The sequence below is a fragment of the Mesitornis unicolor genome, unplaced genomic scaffold, assembly GCF_000695765.1.
Source record: "Mesitornis unicolor isolate BGI_N332 unplaced genomic scaffold, ASM69576v1 scaffold3475, whole genome shotgun sequence".
Taxonomy (NCBI): Eukaryota; Metazoa; Chordata; class Aves; order Mesitornithiformes; family Mesitornithidae; genus Mesitornis; species Mesitornis unicolor.
Window position 1 is genome coordinate 70,812 of NW_010183292.1, and position 11,604 is coordinate 82,415.

General features: G+C 39.1%; 1 protein-coding gene across 1 annotated transcript in view; it reads left to right on the forward strand.

Moving 5' to 3' along the window:
- PLXNB2 (plexin B2) overlaps nucleotides 1-10,970 on the forward strand; it is a 78,166-nt gene extending 67,196 nt beyond the window's left edge. The window contains exons 29-35 of the mRNA XM_010184063.1: nucleotides 1,943-2,097; nucleotides 3,539-3,699; nucleotides 4,274-4,421; nucleotides 4,903-4,967; nucleotides 5,668-5,743; nucleotides 7,706-7,780; nucleotides 10,676-10,970. Of these exons, the coding sequence (XP_010182365.1) occupies nucleotides 1,943-2,097; nucleotides 3,539-3,699; nucleotides 4,274-4,421; nucleotides 4,903-4,967; nucleotides 5,668-5,743; nucleotides 7,706-7,780; nucleotides 10,676-10,780 (785 nt within the window). The 3' untranslated portion in view covers nucleotides 10,781-10,970. The remainder of the gene's footprint in view (nucleotides 1-1,942; nucleotides 2,098-3,538; nucleotides 3,700-4,273; nucleotides 4,422-4,902; nucleotides 4,968-5,667; nucleotides 5,744-7,705; nucleotides 7,781-10,675) is intronic.
- Nucleotides 10,971-11,604: the final 634 nt, after the last annotated feature.

Below are 11,604 nucleotides of genomic sequence, written 5' to 3' on the forward strand. Positions count from 1 at the left end.
GTTAAACTGGGCCATGTACCATTAGGAGGGCAAAGGGAGGATAAATTTCTTTGAATCAAAGGAGGAAGCAGAAGTGTACCAAGCGACTGAGATAAGGCTGGAAAATCGTTTCTGCTCTAACTGTGTGATTTGATCTATTAATTTACAAAAGTAAATAACAGGCATTGCAAAAGAAATTCCAGACTTGAGGCCCACCAGCAGTTCTTACTGTACTGGCGGATGATTGCTATGAATGGTATTGATTGCGAAATCACGGCTGCTGCAAAATAAAGTAATAGCTTTTATTTCTTTCTTCCTTCACTCTCATGAACTTCCAAGTCAAATTAAGGACTCTCAAAGGACAATGTGATTTAATGTGAGATTTATTTTTTCCCTTCCTGGTTAAAAAGAAGTAAAGGCCCCAGAAGACTGCATAGCTAATGCTTTTCATGAGGATATATAAAGTAAATTCAAGCAGAAGTGTCAACTTGGCCAGATTACATATAAATGTTTTTTTCCCCTGTGATGTAATATATTGAACTTACTTGCAAGCTGGTAAATTTAATGTAGCTGTTGAAGAACATAGTTAATAAATTACTGTGGCCAAAAATTTGAAAGGTCAAAATTCATGCAATTAGAAACTGATAAATTCTGCTGTAACTGGGATTCAGTTACATTAGATACATTTATTAAAGCATAAAACTTAGCAGTAATGCAAAATAATTCATGCAAGGGGTCTGAATCATATTTTCTGTGGGAAAAATAACATTTTAAAGATGTCAATGATTTTAAATGCACTGATTCAGTAACTTCCACTGGAAAAGCACCATTGATTTTAGGGACTATGCCAAGTAGATTAAAAAATTCAGAATTTAAAGGAAGAACAAGCAAAACCAGGAGGTTGAAAATAAGTTTGTGATACAGAATCTTTTTTCAAGGGATATTAATTGCAAGTTGAAACAATTGTATCCTCTCTTTTAGAAGTGTTCATAACAAAAGGTTCTCAAGCATAGAGTTTGTCTGAGCATTGATGTTGCTGCTGAAATGCAAGTCTCCCTTTATTCCACTGCATGATCACTGAACTAAGCTGAGGGCCCAGATGCATGCCCAAGCCCTGGGTATAGCATAGCAAGGCACTGCCATCAGATGAGCTGTCATAAGCAGACTTGGTGTGAGTCTCTTTCTTTGGTTTAAGCTATGAATACTGACAAACAAATTTATTTAAATATTATTATAGTAAATTATGAGTTTGCTGTAATCATTACCTCTGCCTACCAGAGTTCACATCCTCTCAGCAAAAGGATGCATTTTTCCTCCTTTCAGCTACAAAGTCCAGTGGTGTTGGTCAAATGCTGATAAAAGCAGATCTGAACTGAGGTACCATACTTTGAATTCAGCAGTTAGGGTAAAAATGTAAATTGTAATGATGATACCTAGAAAAACCGTTGATATCATAAATTCTTAAATTGCCACTGCCAAATTCACCAGAGCTGCCACAATAATATCTTGCCTTGTACCTGGAGCAGACTACAATTGCCCTTCCTGTGGTGGCTGTTGGGTCAGACCTGGCTGACTTTCTGTAACTAGATCACGTCTCCGAGAATTCACAAAGGGGTAAAGTATTTCACTGTGTGGACCTCAAAAAAAAAAGTACATGCTGTGCTTACATTGCCAGACAGGAGTTTCCTTATTGTGCGATTCCTTCCTCTCCCTTTGCTCTTGACAAAAACAAGCCACAATTCTACCTCAGTTCTGCTTTTCCAGCATATGTATTAATGAACATTTAGTACTTGAGTTGTATATGTTGGACGGGAACAGAGTAATCTGGATCCTTGTGGCAAGAGAAAAGGTAAGTGAAGGATAGAGAACAAGGATCTTACTTGTAGTTACGTATATGATTATTTTTGTGTTGCTAATTTGGTTGTGGAGTGTTTTTTGTAATGTTTACAATTACTGTTTCTAGGGCATGCACTCCTGGAAGATGAAAATAAGGTCTGGCACCTGGTCCGGCCAGTAGATGAAATAGATGAAGGCAAATCAAAGCGAGGCAGCATGAAAGAAAAAGAGAGGACCAAAGCTATTACAGAAATATACCTGACCAGACTTCTGTCTGTGAAGGTAAGGCTCAGCTGTGTCATGGTTATACCTTACATCTACAGATTTTGAGGTAAAACTGAAGAAAAGTGATCCAGCTATTAGTCACGCATTTGGCTGCAATTTTGAATATGTGTCATGTACATACCAGCTGGTGTTCAGGGCTTCAAGTGATTAATATGACCTGAGGAACAGTACTGGGAAAGAGATAAAGTGTAATTCCCCATCAAAGCTGAGAACCATGAGTACGTGTTCATTAAATATGTTTTTTTTCTTGCAAGACAAAGATGGATATTCTCCTCTGTGCTAATAGATAATATTTTGTTGGGTTTTCTTGTGAACCAAATGCCTTATGTACTGCTGCAGAGCCTTATATTTCCCTGGTTTTGTTTGTGACTCATGCTGCAGTATAATCTAGAAAAATAATAAAAATGTTTTGAAATAATAATAGTCCTTTTAGAGTATTTTTAGTGCTTATACTGCAGAATGGATCACAATCAAAATAATTTTGTGAAGCATTCCTCCTTGCAGAAAGATTTTAGGATAATGTGTTTAATGCCCTTAAATCAATGGTCCTTGTGAAAATGATGGTGGTCTGCCTTCAGCTAAGGCTGTTTGTCCAAGTCCAGGCTGATGCAGGAATCCAACCAAGCACGCAGCCCTCCTCAGTCACTTCACTGGCTGCAGCTTGGTGGAGCTCATGGAGCTGGGCCAGGCTGGGTGTCTGATGAATCACAGAATCACAGAATGGGGTCGGAAGGGACCTCTGAAGATCATCCAGTCCAACCCCCCTGCCAGAGCAGGATCACCTAGACTAGGTTACACAGGAACATGTCCAGACGGGCTTGAATGTCTCCAGAGAAGGAGACTCCACAACCTCTCTGGGCAGCCTGTTCCAGTGCTCTGTTACCCTTACAGTAAAGAAGTTTCTCCTTGAGTTTAGATTGAATTTCTTTACTGATGAGACCCAAGTGCTTGCACTTAAACAAAAATTCAAATGCTCACTGGTACTTTTTCCACTCAGTCTCTTTCCAAAAATTGCATGGTGCTCTGGAGTCAGAGAAACTGGAGGTGAGAAGCTGCAAAATCATTTTAAAAATGGCTCATAATTATTTTATGTGCACAACGACCTTGGAGTGTAAATGTAGCTACTGCTGCTTCTGTCAAGCTGAAAACACACCTTTCTGTGGAAACTGTAGAATAGTTGGTGATGCTGCAGCCTTTCAGACTAGCACATAAAATTGTTCTCTAGAAGGTCTTTACTGTGTTGGCAGTTTGCAAGGTCACTGCACTAAGAAGTTGCTTGTTTTTTGTGGCACTGTACCCTTAGCACTTGGGATGAAGGCCATCAGTGACTGCAACTGGATTATAGGCTGTTAGTATCAATAGGAACAGAAGACTCTAGGATGGCACCGAGGTCAGCATGTAACACAAATGTAATGTATTTTTCTAAATTTGCTTTTAGGGGACACTTCAGAAGTTTGTAGATGACTTCTTTCATAGTGTGCTCAACTCAAACCATGTGGTGCCGCCAGCTGTGAAATACTTCTTTGACTTTCTTGATGAGCAAGCAGAAAAACATGACATCAAGGATGAAGATACCATTCACATCTGGAAAACAAACAGGTATGCCATGAACAGAATAATACTTGTATTGCAGAGAAATGTAATTCCCAGGTATGTACTTACCACAAATCAAAGCAAATTTCATTTGTAATTCTCAGAATCATTTTAATTGAGATAACATTTTTATATGATCAGAAGGATTTCCTGTGAGCATACAAGCTGCAAAAATGAAGCCAGCCTACCTATGAGGTTGTCACTGGCAGATTTACCACTTTAGTCTTTCCTCAGAGAAGAGGAAAGCAAGAGGCAAATGGGACTAAATTTACCTGTCAAAGCACAAAATCTAATAAAACACTACTCAAGTAGTTTCTCCAACCATGCAGACATCTTCTCTTGTTATTTTGGAGCACTCAGGATTCTTGTCGTATGAGTTTTTCTGTGAGAGATGTAAAGGCTTGGTTTTCAGACATGGAAACCAGACAACAGATAGCTTGTATAAATGTTAAAATATAAAATTAAGCTTCACTGCTGTGAGAAGATCAAAATGCGAAACCTGTACTTAATTTCATTATTTACTTGTCATAGAACGTTTATTTTGTAAAAAAGATTATTTATCTTTTTCCTTGCTTTGCAGCCTGCCTCTTAGGTTCTGGGTAAACATACTGAAAAATCCCCATTTCATCTTTGATGTTCATGTTCACGAAGTAGTGGATGCTTCCTTGTCAGTCATTGCACAGACTTTCATGGATGCCTGCACAAGAACAGAGCACAAATTAAGCAGAGTAAGTGATTTGCATTCTACATCCTGACTACGCTCATGCCTGACAAGACAAAGGGCATCTTCACAGACAATACCCATTCTCTGAGGAGATGCAGCCTTGATGGTTCCTTTTTAGTTTCATAATGAAGTTAGCATTTCACCACTTAACAGGTTGGTGAAAATGTCAGTGTTACTGTGTAGTCTGTCAATTGATATTTATAAAAAGGAGAAAATAGCAATTGCTTTCCTGAAAAGCAAGTTTAAGAACTGATTACTTCATGTCCACCTATAATTTAGTATCATCTTGCATTGATATATTTGTAAAACTCTGTGTGTAAACTTCATCTTTTTAGGACAAATAATCCCACCAATGTTAATAAGCATCCAGATGTTAATATCTATAAAGCACAAGTGCATGTGAATATAAAGGCTTGATCTTAAGTTCTTGACTTTCTTTTGCTTCCTAGAGATGTTCAAGTTTCTCTCTATTATAAATTTTTCAGGATTCTCCGAGTAATAAATTACTTTATGCGAAAGAAATCTCCAACTATAAGAAAATGGTGGAAGAGTAAGTATAGATTCTTTTCATGCTTGTTCGGCTTTAAGCCTGTGTAAGAGGAAAAGGAAATGCTGAGGCAGTCAAAGTCAACTGTCAAATATTAAAAAATTTACACCTGAATGTTAAACCATCCCCTTGGTGGTGGTGTTGGCAGGGTTGAAATGGAGCACTGTTATGACCTAGTGCATGTTCATGTCTGTGCAGACAGATGGAGAGATTTATTCAGGAGAAAATATGATGCTGGTTTCTGCAGTGGTTGTTGTTACCCATATGATCTGTCTAACCAACACTGCACTTCCGTAACTCAGTAGAGATCAAATCCTGAAAACGTGTTCACAAACACATTTTTTCTATTCCGTCTCTGATTTTATTCACTTACTAATTGGCAATCCTGTGAATACCATGGAAGATCTGACGCAGGACAAAATTCTTGCTAGCTGATGACTTCAAAAGTTTGAAAACCTAAAATAATCATTGGCTGTAATTATAAATAGATTTCTTTCCTGTGGTATGGCCCTGTACAGTCAGGTATGCTTTGCCTCTGTTGTGAAGGTACTAATGACTGTTGGAAGGCAGGATTACTAAAGGAATCATTGGTCTGTCGTGGTAGAGCATCTCCTGCATTATTAGGAAGCATGTTTAAAATAATTGTCAAATTGAAAAAGACAGTTATTTCACCTAATTGAAAGGCTGTTTTTATCTGTTGCAGTTACTACAAAGGTATTCGTCAGATGGTGCCAGTCAGTGACCAAGACATGAATACTCATCTAGCAGAGATTTCTAGGGTAAGAATAAATTCCATTTTCTTGTCCTGAAATTGGAGCCAAGTATAGCACTGTTTTACTTTGTCTTCTCTAACTCAGCAAGTGGGTTTTTTGTACGTGCAAAAATCCAATGAGTTATTTCATACGTCTCTGAAATGCTTCTGTTCAGTGTAGTCATGCCTTTTCACCCTTTGAAATGTTGATTACTGAATGGAATGAAGAATGGTTATCATCACTAATCTGCCTGAGTGATGTAGGTGCCAGAGTGAAGTGTTTGGATTTTTTCTCATCCATTGTGGAAAAATTATAGCATTTTTGAACTGTGTCTTCTCTCCACAGCATATAGAGGATTTTTAGCATTGATCATACTTGTAACAAGTAATGACTGAATTCAGAGTGCTACCACAGCAAAAATTAGATTCCAGAAATGAAAAAGGAGGCACGGACATTAAGTATAGCCTATTTTGAGCTGTCTATACAAGGGCAATGCTTTTGCTTTACACTGCATGTGAGAAAGCTCATCATGTGCTCCCTCAGCAGCACTTTCTGCATTAGAAGTTGCTGGGGGTTACCTCATGATGAAGAGCAGAGGGGGTGGTTGCGAGCTGGGGTCTGTGGCTGGAGATCGTGGAGCAAGGGCACTACAAAACCTGCCTCAGTCTTGAAAGCGCCCATTTGCACTACAGCTCAGCTTCGCTAGAGCAGGCTTCAGCCCCTGGAGCACTCAATTTAACTTGGAGAACCAGGAGAGGCCCTCACCAGTCTTAAAAGATGTTGTTTAGCCTGAGCAAAGAGACAGTGTACTTACTGCTGGTTTGCTCATTTGCTTAATTTAGTTGAAGAGCTCTAGCGTAAGGAGGATGTTTGGGGAATTTTTTGTGGTTTGTTTATTTCAGTGCCCTTAGGACCTAACATTTTGCAGATCAGCATCCTCATGAGAGCATTTCTATTTTCAGGCATTCACTACAAAACCCATCTGCAGTGACATTTCATTTTCCAGTTCACTTTATTTATTACACAAATTGAGATGTATATAAAATTAAAACGTTCGGTGATTAAAAGTAAATTCATTAGAATGTTTTAACATCAGCAGAATATGTTGATCCTTTCTATTTACATGATAAATTATGATAAAAATGAATATGGAAGGAGTGATCGAACATTGCAAATTTTGACCAGCTCTAGAAATGACTTTTATAGAGCAAGGAAAGATGGATGTTTCTCTTCTCCTGATGTCTTGGGTAATCATTTATGCCAGTAGCAATGTCTTGCAATTCTTCATTTTCTTAACTAACTTAAAAGACTAAAGGCATGGCTTAGAGATTTGAGTCCTTTACGTTTGAATGAAAAACATCTGTTTAGACAGGTAGAGCACATTCATTAAATAAGTTAAATGTCATGAGTGAGGGAGGAGGAGGTAATGGAAGGGTTATTTCCCACTTCATTTAAAATCCTTTGTCTCTCTCCCCTCTCTTTGTGTTTCACATGGCTCTTTCCAAATGTGCTCAGGATCTTGTTGAGTTGCACCTTTGCTGTAGTGAGGTGTGCGTAATTTCAGAGAGTTAAAAAGAGCTGGAGAAAGGATGTCAAACAGCCATGACAGTGACAGAACCAATGCGTGGTGTATCAACAGTACATAGATTGTACTGAGTAAATGCTTTAGTTATATGTACCCATGTTGTTAACAGATGTCTGAGCTGTAGTCTGTGGTTTGACGTTCAGAGTTCAAAATATTTTCCACCTCCAGTGTTGGAGTTGTGGGCAGACTGGAAAAACACCAGCGGGAAAGTCTTGATCTAAAAATCAGCAAACGAAAGTTTTCTCACTCCTCCTTGCTGCCCTGTCATTTAACTAAAAGTTGCAGGATGCAGAGCTTGCATTTGGGAATCTTGTGAATTGTATCCAACAGTTGTGCATGTGCATAAATTTCAGCTGTCTCTGATCATATTATGACGTTTGCTGCTCGGTTGTGTTGTTTAACAGGCCCACACCGATTCCTTAAATACGCTTGTGGCTCTACATCAACTCTACCAGTATACTAACAAATACTATGATGAGGTAAGTTGAGGCTTTCGTTTTCATTTTTTAGTAGTATGAATGGTAAAAAGGTATGAAGGCTAACATCGGTCTAAAGGAAGAACCTGGAATTCCCTGGATAATCAGGTAAAAGCAGTGCTGAGCAAAAAGCTCTAACTTGGCAATTGTACACTTTGCTTGGCAATTACAATGGCCAAAAGTGTGTTCTTACAAATGAACAATTTCATTATGGGCTATCTGGTTCTGATAGTGATAGTTTAATGAGATCCGTAGGATAAATTGATTTAAAAACCATTTCCCTTCAGTTCTACCACCCTAATTCCTAAGAATTAGGACATAAGAATGTCACTGAGCAAGAAGCACTCGTCAGAGCTATATCAGGTTTCAAGCCAGTGGGTTTTTTATTAGGAACAACCCATTAAACTTGTTTTGCTCATAGGAATGGGGCTGTGCCTTTTTTATTAGTTAAGATGCACTTATAACTTCCATGCATGCTACCATCCCCGTTTTGCTGTGCCAAATGAGGTGCCTGCCCAAGGTAAACCAAAGCAGAGTTAACTGTTGAATATAGTCTGATTCAAAAGGAGGCTCACAAATTCAGTCCAAAACATTCCTTAGGTTCTTCAGGCTCTATGGAAAGGGGGACAAAGAATATCCCAGTGTAGCTGGGCCATGGCTATGGCTCTCCAAACTTAATCTGAAAACAAAAAGCGAGAAGAAAACTTTTATTCAAAGGTTTCCATGGAAATGAATGGCTCCAGAAACCTCTCAGAATTAAATCAAAGCAAGTAAGAACAGATGCTGGATCGAAAGGAGTGCAGCACATGTTGAGCTCTCCTCAGTTTGTCTTGCACCTCAGAACAGTTCGTGTTTTCACTTATATTTAGCACTAAAGGCAGTGAGGCTCATCCTCAGCATCACCACAGCTGCTTTGTACAGGAGCGGGCAGCCTGTCACAGCTTTAGCACAGATGTAGGCAGGGAAAATCAAATCGCCTCGAGAGTTCCTGTAATGGGGGTCAGTAGGGGAAGCAGCCATATCAATGCAGGCCAACCTGATGGCCCCCACCCCTCATCCCCAGTGCTGACTTTCAATGCATCCCCGTGACCTGACGTCTTACAGAAACACTTGGGGACCTTGGCTGACAGATGAACCATAAAGCCTCAGTTCTTCCACACCCCCATGTCCCTGCTCCCACTTGTGGTTTCACACTTGGTGGCAGGCACAGGTGGAGTCCCCAGTCTGTGGGACTTGAGCAGTGGCAGGCTGGCAAACCCCAGGGTGTAGCTGCGACTCTTCCTTTCGCGTACATTGCTGTATAGCAACAAGGTGCAGCTGATGCAAAGGCTGCTAATTCAGAGTTATGGAGATAATCTGTCAAGAACCATTCAGTAAAATTAATCGAGCTTATTTATTTTCCATGAAAATGTTTGAATTTGCATAAATTGGAAGATTTTGCAGCTGCCCTTGTCTTTATTACTGACACAGTGGTTCCCAGCGCGCACTGTACCTTCTGCATCTCTGCAGGACTTGACAATGACTAAGTGGGTACATTCTAATTGTCCACATTTATATGAAGGATATATTCACCAGCAGAGATAATCATGAATTATTCAGTCTAGATCCGAGGAGTTACAGCTAGAGGTAATTGTTTAAATTAAGGGAACAATATCAAATTAAATTAGCCCAAATTTAAATACTTTAATAAGTGTTTATTAACTCTGTCTTGTAAAAATGTTTTCATGCTTTAAAAACAAATCCATTACAATAATTATTTCTGAACAAATTTGCTCCAGCATTTGAAACTCAAATGCTGTACCAGCCCTTCAAAGTGCAATTGTTGGCTGGATTGATACTGACTGCATTAATCTCCGTCGTCAGTGATGTGCAAGAGGTAGCAATAACCACAGGTAGTGACAGGCAAACTCTATTTCTCCAGTTCTTGTACTTGCAAGTTTAGATAGTATTTAAACAGAGGTTTCTGCATGACTGCAGTGTCTGACTTTTATTAATAAAGCCAGTTCTAGAAAAGGAAGGGTTTTTCTGTGTAACACATTGTACTAATGGAGAAATCTAATGGTTGGTGGAAAAGTTTCCCTAAAGGATAGTGAAAATGAAAACCTTTCGAAACCTTTGAAATTTGATCTTGAGAAGCCCTAAAAAGCTCTATTTGAAGAAAAGCCTTCTCATAACAGTTGACCTTTTCTAACTCTTGGTTTCAAATCCCTTGTGTCTTAAGAGTCATACCTCCCTCTAAATATATATATATTCTGTAGAGCAGAGGCTGCTGGGGGGCTCCTCTGATGAGCTCTTTGCTGCCTGAGCCGTGTGGTGATGAGCCAGAGTCTCAGCATTTCTTCGGGGGTGGCACAGGGGAGCTGTCGGCAGCTCCCTAGCACTGTGGCCAAACAGTTCTCTTTATGGTAGTGCCTATAGACATGAGAGACCTTGCGTTGCCATACGTCATGCCTGTGTGTGGACCACCCAGGAGCTTCTCATAACCAAAGCTCATGGGGATGGGGCTTAATCACTGCTGGTAAATGACCCTTAAGCCTTGTAGAGTGCACCGTAAGTAAAAACACTGCTTCTTAAATAGCTGTAAAGAAGTTTCTCCCCCCCTGCCTGCTCCATCTTGGAATGTAATATTTCACCAGATAAGGTACTACCTATTAATTTGCTTGGAGCGCAGCATAATGGGGAACATTACAGCAACTTAGATAAAGTAATGGAGACGATCATTTTTATTGCCTTTGTGTAAAAATAGCACATGGGGCCTACTAGATGGACCTTATCTTTGGTACAAAGTGAATGCAAAAGACTCTCTACAACCAGAGTAGTGTCAAACGCTTGGTCCGGGAACTACGTCGTATATTTTCAGCTAAATGATTCTAAACATTCCGTGTTTATTTCTTCCAGATTATAAATGCACTTGAAGAGGATCCAGCTGCACAAAAAATGCAGCTTGCCTTCCGTTTACAGCAAATAGCAGCTGCGTTAGAGAATAAAGTGACTGACCTTTGACTCAAAAGCCGCAATAAAGAAATCTGACCTGAAGATGTTCAAATTCATTCTTCCTGTTAAGGAAATAGTGTTCTATTTTTTAATGTATAATTACAACTTTAAATGAAAGATTTCATGTTTTTTTGATAGCAGAGGTGTAATGTAAAGAATTTTTACTGTAAATTATGCTTCTAATTAAAAGCTGTGTTGTGTGTAAATGAATCTTCTGTGGGAAGGAGTCCTTTGGTTGGGGGCAGGGTGGGGGGTGGCGGAAGGAAAACCTATACTTTGTTTAATTTAGTAGAATCTGAGACATCAGCATTTAGGATTCATTATGCAAGTAAATTCAGTACTATAGCATCCTTTCTATGTTAAGCAATATTTGTACTAGGAAAACAATAACATACTCAGAGACACATGCAATATCCCCTTTTATTTTGATAACTGGAAACTGACTTCCATATAGCTCTAAAACTTGGTCTCTGCTCACAATGAAAATTGTGAACAAGGTGTCTGATTTCTCTGCAAGATCTGAAAATGGGATTGGCTACCACACAGTTCTTAATTTCATTATTTATGTCCATGGTGATGCACAGTATTGCACCCACCACAGTTGGCTGCAACAGAAATAAGAGTTATGTCAATGTAGGAGGGTTCTACAGATCAAGTCTCATTCGGTTCAGAAATCACTGCAAAGAAGGAATTAGTCCTTAAAACTTTACAACTCTTTGTTATTATTGTGAGTTTTATGATATATGCTAATGTGCCTTACTTGTACTAATTCTGTGAATCTGATAAATGGTTTTGTAAAAAGAAGCAGATCAGAAAAAGAAATATTTATGTGC